Below are 14698 nucleotides of genomic sequence, written 5' to 3'. Positions count from 1 at the left end.
ATACATTTATTTTATTTTATTTATTTTTTTCATTTTATTTTTCCTAAACTAATTGATTTATTCTACTTATCTTTCATACATCACACATTTGATAAGAGATAAAAATAAAAAAAATAAAAAAATTATGTGTGGTGTGTGGTGTGAAAATAATGAATACAATTTTAATTTTTTATATATTTATTTATTTATTTATTTTTATCTTTTTGAAGATCTTCAATGTAAAGGATATTAATTTAATTTCACTTTTGTCCTCTGATATTCTATAAGCATAACTTCTGCCTTTTGGACTCTGGAGGAAGGAAAATGCTAGTCTTCCCGCTACGGGCTCCCGTTGAGTTTTTTTTTTTTTTAATTTTTTTTTTACTTAATGATTAAGGAAATATTTTTTAATGATGTTGTATTTTTTTAAAAATATTTAAAATGATTAAAAAAATACATGTGAAAAAAAAATAGAGATCAAATGTACTAGCGGGAGCTCCTAATGAGAGCTCCCAACAGTGGCTGTAGAGCCACCCCTCGAGGAAAGGAATGGACATTATTTGGTTCAAATCTTGAGCCTTTGGGTTCAATAAAGTATTTTTTTTTTTATTCACTAAGTTCACACCTTAATCACCGTCTTTTTTTCTTTTTTTTTTTTTTTTTTCTTTTTTTTTTCCGGTTCTAGGGTGGCCTATGGGTGTATTGTGTTCATGTCTAGTTTTATAGCAGTGTTAATTTTGAGAGACCAATTTGACAACTCGTTAGCCGTTCCTTTTCATCCATTTACATATAAAAACTAGTTTTCAGAAAGGGAAATGGGAGAAGACTCGTAGAGAATATCAAAGTCTTGTGTTTATAAGTCAAGAAAATTTGTTGGTTAGCCCATTAATGCTAGGGAGCTTAAGAGTTTCCGATGGTGTTCCCTCAAGATTCGATCTATCTATTCTCCTTATACCAAATGTTTATGTTCTTATGAGTTCCTTATTCATATCTGATTCAAATAGACCTACAATGTCCATTCCAATAGACTCAGATTCTATTAATCATGAGGATTATAATATATTAGATATTGAAAGAAATTTGTAAGATTGACTATTCCTCATTGTTAATATTGTGCTTCGTATACTTGGGTTAAGCTCCAACAACCCGGGTCAGGATCTTTCTACTTGCAATCACAGAGACGAAGGTGATTCGGTGGCAGTCCGAGTAGCCTCTGATGCCAAAATCAATACTTCTTTTGAGAATGTTGTAGGAGGATTAGAGAGTTTAGAGAGAGTTATTCATACCTAAAGCATGAATTTTATACGAGGCTTCGGAGAACATCCTGTACCATATGTTAGGGGTCTGCGTCATGCCCACAGTTGTCCAAGTCATGACCTTTAATGCAGAGTGGCGTCTAAGGTGGCGTCATTAATGCGGTGTGGCTCCCCCGAGTGGCATCTCGATGGTAGGCGATCGGTGCGGTCACTTCTCGTCCCCATCGTCAGAGAATGGATGCTTATCCGTGTTCTCTGTTTACTTGCCGAGATAGATCTTTTAATGCTAAGTGTCACAGGCGACTGTTTGGGTCGGCTTGTCCTGTCTGTCCCCCCGACTTGTTTCCCACGTGAGGTATCCCCTTTTTGCTAATACAATCTCTATGGGTTGGATTCTTTTGGAGATTCCCAGGTCATAGGAGGGGATGATCTAGGCCAAGATAGGCTCCAATGTCTTGCCCAGGCCAACCTAGTGGGTAGGGGGAGGGGTTGGAATATCCCTTCCACTCATGTTCCAAAAAATCAAATTTATAAACAATCTACTTTCTCCTTTAAATGATCATTTCTTACAAATTATTTAATTAAAATTGTTGTGAAAACTATTAGTTTCAATAATGATTATGAATCATTACAAATATTAACTAAATAAGCTATTAAACAACATATTAACCACAAATATTCTTTTATTCATATTGAATTTATTCAAGTTGCTATCAAACCACTTATAAGAAGTGGGTTAAATGCTTCGATATTATTATGCTAAAGAGATGGACACCATTATAAATTTCATGATTCATTATTTAGTATAGCAGAATCCAGTCTATACTAAGATCTCCTTTATTTTAATTGTTATTCTAATTATTCCTTATCATTATTTGATGTCAATATTGCGCATGCATTATTATTGAATATTAAGACTAGCAATTATCATATGATGAACGGATCACACCCTTTAAACATTGTCTATCATATCCATTTTAAAATGATGAAAACAACAATAGAATCACATGCTCTAATTACTAGCCCTAAAGGTTATTCAACTCTAGCATACAAATTCATAGAAAAACTAATTGAAATAAAATTACTCTTTCCACCGAATGGAGATTAGATAATATAACTTCATTGCCCAAAATAGAATATAATGCTATATCCAATCTTAATTATATAGATTATAAATTAGATCGTTCTTTAATAATATACTAGTTATATTTATACCATTCTTATTATAAAAGAATATATAATAATGCTAAATCAACAAGTACATATAAAAATGGAAGAGTAGTGATAAGGGACTACTCATACGTAACTTTGAAATAAATTATTATTATTTTAAATCTAAACATGGCATATAAGAAAAAAGTCAAAATAGAATTTTTAAAAATATTATTTTATTGTATAGTTGTATATAAGTTATAATTGATTTGTAGGGCTGTAAAAAAAATAGTGAATCAGTAAAACCATTTGAACCGATGGTCCAGCTCCGGTTCATAATAATCCAAACCAGTTAGAAACTGGCCCAGTTCTAGTTTTGATATTTAGAACACCAGTTCGAACCAAACCAAACTTGTAGTTGTGTATATATATATATATATATATTTAATTTTTTATATTATATATAAAATACTGTAACTCCCTGGTCCCGGATGGGTTAGAGAGTTACTAACTGTCACCTAAAATCATATTTCAAAGTGCAGATATAAACTCAAATTTCTTAATTACACATACAACTCACTGTTTCAAATCAACTGCTCCAACATAATTAATCTAAAAACACCACAAAGTCTTAATATAAATGTCAGTCTCTCACATACCACGTCATCAGAACACGACAAATTTATCGAATAACATTTTTCAATAACCATGGCATCTTTTTGTGTTTAATCTAATATACTTAAATAATCTCACCAATAATCCCTAATTTTAATCCTCAACTGAAACATTCAAATCATTTGAAAAATATTATGGAGATAAGGGATGAGTTATCAACAATTTCATAAGTAGAGAATATATATTAGTATGTAAATATGAACATTTTCAGAAAGCTCAGAATGAAGAACAAAACATTTTTACTTTTAGAATGTATAAATCAAAACACGTTCTAAAAAATATCAAAGCGAAAGTTCAGAAATATTTTTATTCAAAAAGTATCATTTGGCATAGCATAATTGAGCATCATCATCATTATATCAAAGCATTATATCAAAACAGAGGCCGTGTTTAAGCCTCATGGTAGGATTGTGCATCTCCAAATAGTTAAGCAGAACATAAATCACTCTGTCACCTAATGGTGTGCACTCAAACATAGGCCACTACTATCACTCGTAGCAGGTCAATATACCATTGTTATACTCGTGATAGGGTCGTATACCACTATTATTACCCGTAGTAGGGCTATGTACCACTAACATACCCGTGACAAGGCCGTATACCATTATTATACCTGTGGCAGGGCCTTAACAGAATAGAACATAAACAAAATCAGATATTGAATTAGAAAGTCATGCTAAAAGTTCTTTAGATGTCACATCATATCAAAACAGAGTACTGATAAAATTTAAATCATCTTCATATATTTAAAAACAGATTCAGAACATTTTCACATCAAATACACAAATTTTTAGATTTCATATTCGCTCATTTTGCACATTTCAACATAATTAAAATGTCAAAATATTGCTAATGTCTATACTAGTCATAATAAAAATACTTTCTCTTTTATACAAATTTCACGAATAATGCAAAACACATAACTGAGGTTGTTTTCACATTTCTTTTCAAAACATAACATGTATATTTTTTAGAAATCAATCTCAGTCCATATCTTTTTATGTAAATTCTAATATAGGAATCTCGCTTACCTAGACTTTTTAACTTCTCTGAATTTTCTCACAACGGTGCCAAAGGAGTATCAATCATCACACATAAAATAGTCATCACATAACTTCCATAAATTTTTCATTGAACACGTACTTCATAATTAACACCCGAGATATTAAAAATCTATATTCTCTGATGTCTAACATTTTCGAAACCCTAAAATATCGTCACTCCCCAAAATACTTGATTTCGTATAATTACTCCAAATGATCATGTGATTAAACTCTAAAATATCCTCAAGTTCCAAACATCTAATTTCTCTTAGTTTAATCACGAGAATATGCTACCAAATGCTACGACCATTTACTGTGCAGGGGCATACATGTAATGTTCTCACTAAAGGGATTAACTATACATGTGTTTTAACAAATGAAGTGGAGGAGACAGGCTTAAGGAGAGTAGATATGCGATGTAGGTCATTGGTAGCCATGCAACGTGGTTTGTCGTTGCGGTTTCCGGTGAGAAATATCGGTTTCTTTCCAATGAGGCAGAACGCAAAGTGAGAAAGAGAGAGAGAGTGTTCACGGCGTTGCCGTGCTTGGAAGGCTTCACATGCACCTGTTTGGTGGTTTACGGTGGGGCTATAAGTTTGGACGGAGCTAGGGAGCTTGGAGAGGCTGAGCTTGGTAGGACCACGGTGGCTCTCTACTGAGACAGGGAAGCAGCCAATTTCGGACTGCTATGTTTCGGTAGTGTAAAAAATAGAGGCTTTTGCACGATGACTTGCTGTGGCTCCGCTTGTGGGTTCACGACTGGGAGGTTGGATTGATTAGTGCGTTTTCTTGGGTTGTGGCCTTGGGGAGGTGGTTTTTCGTGAGATGGAGGCTGGCGGTAAGGGGAGGAGCTTTTCTGTGACTTGTAGCCAAGAAATCGATAGGTGATATGAGGGGAGGGGGGTGCAGAGCAGTGACTGGGTGGCTCGTGGCCGTGCCACTTGGTGGTTTCCGTGGCCATTGGTGCAGAAAGGCTGGTTGTGTGCGTGGAGCGGTGCATGCAGTGGCTCACGGTTGCTGTTGAGATGACTTGTTTGGTTGCTTTCTAGACATGGAGGGCAGCATTGCAACTGTGGCTTGTTTCCGTGTGTTTAGGTGGGTGCCAGTTATGGAAGGGGATCAAGGTGGTGCTGCTGGACGTGCGTGGTGGCTTACGGTTGAAGTAACTAAGTGGCTATGGTGCATGGGGACGATCACTTTGTATGGTTTTCCTACGGCTGTATTGGACGTGGGTGACGGTTATGTCGTTCAGTGTCTTCTGCGGGATACTGTTTGGCAACGTGAAGGGGTTGGACGGTGGCTGAGCATATTGAGATAGAAGTTTCAGAGGAAGAAAGAAAAAAAAATCATTCAAGGTTGGAACAACCCTAGAGATTAGAGGAAGATGAGAATTTCGTTGTGATCACATGCTAGGTAGGGAAAATCTTATGTGGGGCTGTGCCTGAAAATGTGCATTTGTGTTTATATTTATAGGTAGCTAAAAAAAACCCTAGTGAAAGAGAAAAGTCCGTGTGCATGGTTTGTATGTGGGTTGCAGCCTTGGCCTTCTCATGAGTTTTGATCCTTTGGGCTTCCTAATATATTAATCTATTAATACTATCCCAAAAATAATCTACTAAATCTTAATGGGCTTAAAAGTCTTTGAACTTTCGGGCTAGAAAAAAGTTTTCCTGGTTAACCCTAACATTATAGCCTAAGGGCTTACCCAAAATCATATAATAAATCTCAATTAAAGTTTTCAAAATATTGACCCGTTAAACATAATTTTTGTTAAAAAATCTAAATTCCACCAAAATAAACTTTTGAGCCCGTAACCTATTCAAAATTTCTTGTTAAATCTCAAGTGGATTTTTCATTCATATTAACCTATAAAAATTTTTATAGAACTTGCGATTAGCTTGGACTTGGTGTTAGGTATTGGTGTTACAATTTCTATATGATTTTGTATATTTAGTATATATGTTTATTATATGCTAATTGCTAATTGATATACCATGAAATTTTAATCTTATTATTCATGTGTATTAATATTATAAAAATACAATATTTGATATAATATAAAATTAATCTTATAAATTTTAATACAATATTTGATTATGATATAATTTGAATTAATCTTATAATTTTTAATATAACATTTGAGTTTTGATATAATATATATATTTTAATTTTATAACCTTTTAATAAAAAATTATAGAACGAAGGATATGAGACAATCACTTGTTAAAATTTTATTGGAATATAATTTTGTTTATTTGTAAAATAAAAAAATTGAACCGAATCGAATCAAAACTTAAAAAATCATAAGTTTCAATTTCGATGATTAATCCATCAGATATTAATCCTTAAATTTTCCAAATCGATTTATATCAATTCAGTTTTAAAACATATTTAAAATCAGACCGAAATAAAGTGATTACACCCTATTGATTTGTACCTTTCTTATTACTAAAAAAATGCAATCAACCACTTTAAGCTTTTTTTTTTTCCTTCACGAGGACACATCAATCAATCATATTTCATACTAAGGTCTCTTTTAAATTTTTGACTCGATTTCGAAAACTTGAAAGGAAAAAAGATTTCTAATTAAGTGAAATTTAATATTTTATTATAATCTAATAATAAGAAATGAAAGTAGATTTATTTAGTAGATCTTATAATAATTATTAGTATCGAATAGAAATTTCATATAATATTAAAATAAGGATAATGATATGGTTACTATCTTTTTATCACTTTTTATTACTCTATAGTATATTTGAGTTTTTATTTATTTTTATTATTTTATTTTAAATATTTTTTAACATCCTTAATCATTAAGAAAAAATTAAAAAAATATATAATGTTAATAATAATCACTTCTTTAATCATTAAGTAAAAAAAATTAAAAGATTAAAAAATTAAAAGAGTAATAAATAGGTAATAACAAATAATAAATCTATCATTATATTTAAAATAAACACAAAAAAACTTGCTTGATAGATGTATCTCTTATTCATTCGTTCAAAACTTTGGATAAGGATTTTTTTAATTTCTTACCACTAGGATTGCGTTTGGATATTGAATTGAGTTGAATTGAGGTAATAAAATATTATTAGAATATTATTTTTTAATATTATTATTATTTTAAAATTTTAAAAATTGAATTGTTTATTATATTTTGTATTAAAATTTAAAAAAATTATAACAATAAGTTGAGATTAATTAATATGAGTTTAAGAACTAAACGAAATCTAAATGAATACAAATAAATAAGTCCAGTTAACTACAATAATTTCTATATATATATTTTTTATAGTTTATCGATGTGATTAATTAAAATAATAATTTTATATTAAAAAATATAACGCAATCAATCAATCAAATTAATAAAGATACAAAAAAATGCAAAAATAACTTCACATCGTACTTTTGGTGTCAAAATAACAATGACAAAGAATTCAAAAAAATAAAAAATAAAAATAACAATGACAAAGAACTATAGATGTTTTTCCCTCAACTTCGACCGGACAGCTTCAGAAAATTTTTCCTCGTTTTCTCAATGTGTTTGTGCGACTGTTGACCTTTTGGAAGAGTTCAAGAAGTTCCTTATTCCGGGTCTAGATCACACCCACCTTACAACCAGAAAGATTTTACCTTTGTTGCCGGACGTGCGTTCCGATACAATGGAGCTGCAGTTGAAAGGTTGATGAGTGTATATACACGTGGCTCTTGGTCTACTTCTGTGTCGTATATGCAAACTTCTCCTCACGGAAAGGTTTGCGGCGTTCTACTCTCTCTTCTTGTATTAGCTTTATAGTGGTACTAAAGACAGCAATATATATGGGATTCTGAATTTGAGATACCCATTTTTGGGGATTCGTGGGGTTTTCACCGTTCTGGTGTGGTACCTGGTAATATTTCCAGAGGTTGAAATCGAAGACCCGATTGGGCTTTGTGTATTATGTTGTTCTTTGGAGGTTTCCTGTGATTCAACGATCAGCTCCACCAATGCCTGTCCCGATTTTTGATTTCTTGGCAAGTGGAGGTTTTTAAAGGTATACGTTGAAGAAGGTGACAAAAAACTCATTTGGCTCATTTTATTGGTGGAGAATTCTTGTTAATATAGTTCTGTAGAATGCAGAGGAGTTTTGAGACTTTCTAAGCTTTCTAGAGCTCTAACTTTCTCTGTTTGAGCAAAGGAAGAACATAAAAAGAAAACTAAGGTAAAATCATTCATGTTTATGGGATTTTACGACGCATGAAATATAATATTGGGCGTTTTCTCATCAAGTTGGAATTATGAAATTGAGATTTCTTGTTGATTGATTGTTTTGGACTTGTGTGGAAGTTCTGATCGATCACATGAGGAACATGAATGAGGAAGAACTGAATGACATTGAAAGTTCTGAGAGAAAGGTCATTGAAGAGATTCGAGAAGTGCCAGAGGTAGTCAAGAGAATTACATCATGGAAGAGTCAGATAACACTGCGGGGACTTCTAGCTAGCTTAGCTATTGGAATCATTTACAGTGTGATAGTGATGAAGCTCAACCTCACAACTGGGCTAGTCCCCAACCTTAATGCCTCAGTTGCTTTCCTCACCTTTATCTTCATCAGGGCATGGACTACACTGCTTGAGAAGGCTGGAATTGTATCAATTCCATTCACCCGACAGGAGAATACTATCATTCAGACTTGTGCAGTGGCATGTTATAGTATTGCTGTTGGAGGTTGGAGATTTTGATCATGTTTGTTGTTTGCTATCAAACAGGTTTCTCCTTTGATTAAATTCATATATTTTAACAGCAATCAATTCATGATTTTTAATTTTCTCGATTATGGGATTTCAGGTGGTTTTGGGTCTTATCTGTTGGGTTTGAACACAAAGACATATGAACAAGCAGGGTTTGATACAAAGGGGAATATGCCAGGGAGCACCAAGGAGCCTGGGATTGGTTGGATGACTGGTTTCCTCTTTGTAAGCAGCTTTGTCGGGCTTTTATCATTGGTTCCTCTCAGAAAGGTTTGCTTTATGTGATTGTGTCAGTTATTCTAATGATCCTCGTATTGGGAGTATAGTTAATTATGCAAGGGTTTAATGTCCTCCAAGTCTCGGTAATTCTATTTGGTCATTTCCATTCCTGATAATTTCATTTCCTGGAGAGCCTTTTCGTCTGGATCTTGAACTGGCTTGGTAATTCAATTTTGTTTTCTTCTATAGATAATGATAGTCGACTACAAATTAACTTATCCTAGTGGAACTGCTACTGCTATTCTTATTAATGGTTTCCATACTTCTAAAGGAGACAAGATGGCCAAGTACGCATGTTTGTATAATTCTTCGTTCAATTAAATCAAAAGTTTCAAAATGAAACAACTCAAACAAATATGAATTCTATTTGCAGGGAGCAGGTTCGTAGGTTCATGAAATGCTTTTCGCTTAGTTTCCTTTGGGCCTTCTTGCAGTGGTTCTATTCAGGTGGAGAGCAATGCGGATTTGCTCAGATTCCTGTGTTTGGATTGCTGGCTCGGAGCAACTCGTGCGTAGTTTGTAGCTTTGATCTGCTCTTTGTAGCCTTATCTGGGAGTGATCTTTACTGTATCATTGATTAATGAAACTTGCAGGTTTTACTTTGATTTCAGTATGACTTATATTGGAGCAGGAATGATCTGTTCCCATCTCGTAAACTTGTCTTTGCTTCTTGGCGCGGTGCTCTCTTGGGGGGTGATGTGGCCACTGATAAGGGGGCTCAAAGGGGATTGGTACCCTGAAACTTTATCGGAAAGCAGCATGAGGAGTCTTAATGGTTACAAGGTCTTAAGTCTGGACTCTTAAGGCCATTTTCTTAGCAGAGTTGCGAATTATATTTTACCATGATGTTCAGTTTGGACAAATCCAGTCTTACCATCTCCTCATCTATGCTGCAGGTTTTTATTTCTATTTCTCTGATCCTCGGAGATGGGCTTTTCAATTTTCTCAAGATACTGTACTTCACCACCAGAAACATCCATGCCAGAGTGAACAAAGACCTTAAAACATGTAAGGGGTCACTTATCTGATGTTTCCCAAGTTTCTCTACTCTCTTGCGATCTGTATAGCCAATTTACCCTTTCAAACTTACAGTTTAGCAATACTGAAACGATGCAGTCATCCTACCAAAATATGGGAGAACTTCATAAATCTACTTAGTTGACTTGTTTAAGGGGTTGGCATGCGGAAATTGGTGGTTAGTTAATACCATTTCACAACACTTGGAGGGCTATTACAATTTAGGTGAGCCTTTCATTCTTCTACCACTATAGCCTTACTTAGTTTTCTTTTACTACTGCAGCTTTGGATGACCAGAATCAGCCTCTTGATGATCTGCAACGAAATGAGGTCTTCATAAGAGAGAGCATTCCCACATGGGTTGCATGTACAGGGTACACACTCTTCTCCATTGTCTCCATCATTGTGATTCCACTCATGTTCCCTGAGTTGAAGTGGTATTACGTAGTTGTTGCTTATGTTCTTGCACCCTCTCTTAGCTTCTGCAATGCTTATGGTGCGGGTTTAACTGACATGAACATGGCCTATAACTATGGGAAAGTTTCTCTTTTTGTGCTTGCTGCCATGAGTGGAAAAAACAATGGCGTGGTTGCAGGGCTTGTGGGCTGTGGTCTGATTAAATCCATAGTTTCCATCTCTTCTGATTTGATGCATGATTTCAAGACTGGCCATCTCACTTTCACTTCCCCTCGATTGATGCTTGTAAGCCAAGGTATTGGGACAGCTATAGGCTGCGTGGTTGCTCCTTTCACATTCTTTCTTTTCTACAAGGCTTTTGATGTTGGGAACCCAGATGGAGAATACAAAGCCCCCTATGCCATCATCTACCGCAACATGGCAATTCTAGGTGTTGAAGGCTCCTCAGCTCTTCCCCAACACTGCTTGGAAATATGCTGTGGGTTTTTTGCCTTTGCCATAGCAGCCAACTTGCTGAGAAATCTTAACCCAAAGGGTATTGGGAAATGGATTCCACTTCCTATGGCTATGGCTGTGCCTTTCCTTGTTGGTGCTTACTTTGCCATTGATATGTGTGTCGGGAGTTTGATTGCATTTGCTTGGCACAAGCTAAATGGCAAGAAGGCCAATTTGATGGTTCCTGCAGCTGCTTCTGGTTTGATATGTGGAGATGGATTATGGATTCTTCCCTCATCAATCCTTGCTTTGGCCAATATACGTCCTCTGAACTGCATGAGCTTCTTTCCGTCCAGGTAGAATTTTTTCAAGAGAGAGAGAGAGTATAAATGGTAGGCTAACACAGGTAAAGCTTATTGCAGGCATGACACATAAATCTTCAACAAGCGTAGGGATGATAATCTCTGTTTCGATTTCTATGTGAATTCTTTAAAAGGTACAAAATAAACAACATTGATTTTTAAATCACCATGAACTATGTGAGTTCTTCGGTATCTATCCCTATCCAGGAATTAAAGCAGCATTTTGAGTAGTTCCTTTAAAGGATTATATGCATATGAGCTCAAGTAGTATGGAAGCACTGATCTCTGAGAGTAATGATACAAATACAATCATTTTTACAATTTTGTATTAAATGGGGTGCATTTTTGTTCAAATAAGTTGTAAAATAGTTATAGGAGTATAATTATTTTACAAAAATGTCTTCCATTAAAGTAGAATGAAAATGGTTGTATCTATATCGTTTTCCATCGATAGTGTAAACAAACAAGTAAACTTGCTGGGTGTGCCATATGAGAGAGACAATTACCAATTCAGATGCTAACATCTACAGTTTATCTAAGTGAGTTTTGGGATACCTTGCTCAAAAATTGTATTGTTGGCTGCTCTGAGTTTCATTTGCTGATGTCTAGGTTTCACTTTTTTACAGCCTCCAAATTTATTTCTTAAGGTAGGTGTGTGAGGGAATTTTAATTAACACAGACCATAACCATTAATATATCAGCTGTTATAAACATTACTTCCACTACTATTTCCACCACTTCTGCCGTACCACTTCATTTAATTAACAAATCAATTTTGAGCAAAACTTTTGACTAATTTATTAAATGAGCCTAACTCAGTTAAGGTTGGTTCATTTTTATTATTTTCTATTTTTATTTGTAACCTTGTAATCAGTATAGTTGGTGTATTTAAAAATAAAAAATAAAAGGCAACATCTTGTCAAAGAGATAGATTTAGCTTTAATCCTTATATTTGGGTATGAAAATCCTTATAAATATTGGTATGGATGTGTGTTTCTGTATACCATGAAAGATATTTACAAAACTTGTATGCATGGCCCTTTTATTTTAGTGGTTCAAGTTGCAACATGATCGTCCAAATACTTGAATTAATTCAGATTCGGTGATTTCAAACATTTTAAAGTTGTATTTGCATAGAAAAATCTGGATTTAGATTTGAATTCTGATCAAGATTTTGAAAAGTTATTTTAATAATTGACTCGAGCTTGAGCTTGAATTTTTAATAATTGAGTCGAGTTTGATTGGGTACTGTTTGCTCAAACTCAACTCGATTACAACCTTACCTAAAAATTTAAAATAAGCCGAGACAACTTTCGACAATGAGTGCCAATAGCATACTCAAAATCCAAGTTCCTTTGATACGAAGTGGTATGGACATGTTTCACCTTGTTGCTTGCACGATTCCTTGTAACTAAAGAGAAAAGAGGCTTGAGCGTGACGTGGAACACCTCCGATGCTTAAATCAGTGAAAATAATCAGGATCTTTTAAGAAGGAGAGCATGATCTAATTACCGTACCTGGGTGGGTATAAATAGAACCCTCGACGACCATTTTTTGGATGTGATAACCGCTTGATCTTTTATTTGAATTCAAGTGATGGGATAGCTACTTGAACTTCCCTTTCCTTTCGGTGTTATCTTTGATATTTGGAGCTGTTTGTTAGTGATGGTTTATTTGAAATCCTAGAGAAGTTATTATCATATTTTCTTAGTAGGCCGAGTCATTAGGTCAAGGCCTGTTGGTCCAGATTTGGGCTTAGGCCCAAAAGGCGGTCTAGAGGATGCGTAAGAAAAGGAGGAGATTAAACCCCTTCCAGTTACCCCGCGAAGTCTCGTCATGCGTAGTGTGATGAGACTTATAATGATGGCGTTGCTTCGCGTTTTGGGCTTCCTATCATTTCGCATTACTGATGTTAGAACGTCATTCCACTTTCGTGCCTCTTTGTATTCCCTCTTGTTGTTGGCATGTCTCTTGCCATTTTGTATTAAGTTACTCTTTTTCTTTTGCATAGCCCTCCATCAATCCTTATTCCAACTCTTTTGGCACTTTCCTTTCCTTTTCAGAACTTCTATTTTCCTTAGTGCCCTTTTTGCTTCTTCTAAGTCGATGGCTTCTCTCAAATCCTCTTGCCTTTCCTCTTCTCGTGGAGACAGGTATTCTTGACCCTGCAATCCTCCTCCCCGCGCTAAGAAGGCTGACTTTGGCCATCGTTTTGCTTTCGAAGGTCATCATTGGGCGACGGTTATGACTCGCCGCGAGCTGGATTCTGTGCGGGACTGCTACGGGATCCCCGATTTCATCGTTTTGGGCTTGCCTATATAGCATCGTGAGGCTTGCCTAAGAGTTTGAGTGTTTTTGTGGCCTTATACTTGGCGATGTTCTCGATGGGGCTTTGTTTACCCTTCTGTCGTCCTGTGCGCGACGTGCTGGACTTCTTGGGTCTTGCCCCTGCCTAGCTTATACCCAATGCTTGGCGAATTCTGATGGCCTGTTGCGTTCTTTGGCAATAGGTCTTGGAGCCCACGGGAGATGAGTACCTTGATGTGACTGCCCGTGAATTACTCTCTCTTCATGGTGTTAGGCATTTGGATGAGAACCTTTGTAGTTTCAAGGCTCACAATCGGTTGGTTCAACTAGAATGCAAATATTCCCATGCTAAAGAATGACAAAGAAAATTTTTCTTTATGTATGGTGAAGGTTGGGAGTTCCTTCCAGGCGGGGCAACGAATCGAGATTTTCCAGTTAGGGCTTCATGAAGTCCTAGTCCAGATGAGCGTGGTTTTTAGATTATCCTTTCTAATCGCGAGGAGGTTAGTATTCGCTTGGTGCAAGCTTGGGCAGATGAGAATAACAAGTCCACCTGGTCAAATGTTATACTAACGCGTGCAAATACTGACAAATTTGTGAGTTTGCTCAACTAGGCACATGTTTTTGGCCATCAATTTATGGGCGCTCCGTCGTTGCTTAGTGGTTTGAAAAGGGGGCCTTCGTTAGGACAGGAAGGCAAGAAAGCAAAAAAGGCTTGCTTGGGGACATCCTCTGCTCGTGTTATGACAAGACCTTCAGATGAGTCGAGCTCCATAAGGGGCAGACCCTCGTCGCCTCCCCTGAGTGGTAGAAAGGATTTGGGCTGCCCTTAGGCTACTGTGGCCAACTCCCTGGATGAGATTATGGCACAGGTTGAAGCTGAATTTGAATTGTTGTTAGAGGTCAAGTCTACCATGATGCCTGGTCGCGAGACTGCTCCACCGACTTCCCCTTGTTTGGCAACCCAAGTAGATGATGCTAGCCTGGACGAGAATAAGGTTATCGCGACCTTAAATCCTGACTTCCTGGGAGCTCCGTATGC

At 35.7% G+C, this 14698-nt stretch overlaps 1 protein-coding gene across 2 annotated transcripts; it reads left to right on the top strand.

Moving 5' to 3' along the window:
* Positions 1-7604: 7604 nt before the first annotated feature.
* On the top strand, positions 7605-11781 carry LOC121257563 (metal-nicotianamine transporter YSL3-like). Of its 2 annotated transcripts, XM_041158609.1 has the most exons (8): positions 7605-8310; positions 8436-8816; positions 8937-9109; positions 9308-9405; positions 9492-9626; positions 9712-9901; positions 10015-10126; positions 10419-11781. In XM_041158609.1, the coding sequence occupies exons 2-8, from the start codon at positions 8450-8452 to the stop codon at positions 11345-11347; spliced, it is 2004 nt and encodes a 667-aa protein (XP_041014543.1). In that variant the 5' UTR covers positions 7605-8310; positions 8436-8449; the 3' UTR covers positions 11348-11781. The 2 variants fall into 2 exon arrangements, with proteins under 2 accessions (XP_041014543.1, XP_041014544.1); XM_041158610.1 differs by lacking the exon at positions 7605-8310 and having other exon boundaries at positions 8674-8857.
* The last annotated feature ends 2917 nt before the right edge of the window (positions 11782-14698 follow it).

This window comes from Juglans microcarpa x Juglans regia, chromosome 3S, assembly GCF_004785595.1.
Source record: "Juglans microcarpa x Juglans regia isolate MS1-56 chromosome 3S, Jm3101_v1.0, whole genome shotgun sequence".
In the NCBI taxonomy this organism is placed as follows: domain Eukaryota; kingdom Viridiplantae; phylum Streptophyta; class Magnoliopsida; order Fagales; family Juglandaceae; genus Juglans; species Juglans microcarpa x Juglans regia.
Note: the sequence above shows the minus strand (reverse complement) of the source record. Positions and strands in the feature narration are given on the sequence as shown.

What these genes read in the sequence shown, in the direction of transcription:
- LOC121257563 (XM_041158609.1), top strand. Translation starts at nt 8,450, where the DNA reads ATGAGGAACATGAATGAGGAAGAACTGAATGACATTGAAAGTTCTGAG. An exon ending in CATTGGTTCCTCTCAGAAAG is followed by an intron (nt 9,110 to 9,307) that starts GTTTGCTTTATG and finishes TTTCTTCTATAG; the next exon opens with ATAATGATAGTCGACTACAA. An exon ending in AAAGGAGACAAGATGGCCAA is followed by an intron (nt 9,406 to 9,491) that starts GTACGCATGTTT and finishes TTCTATTTGCAG; the next exon opens with GGAGCAGGTTCGTAGGTTCA.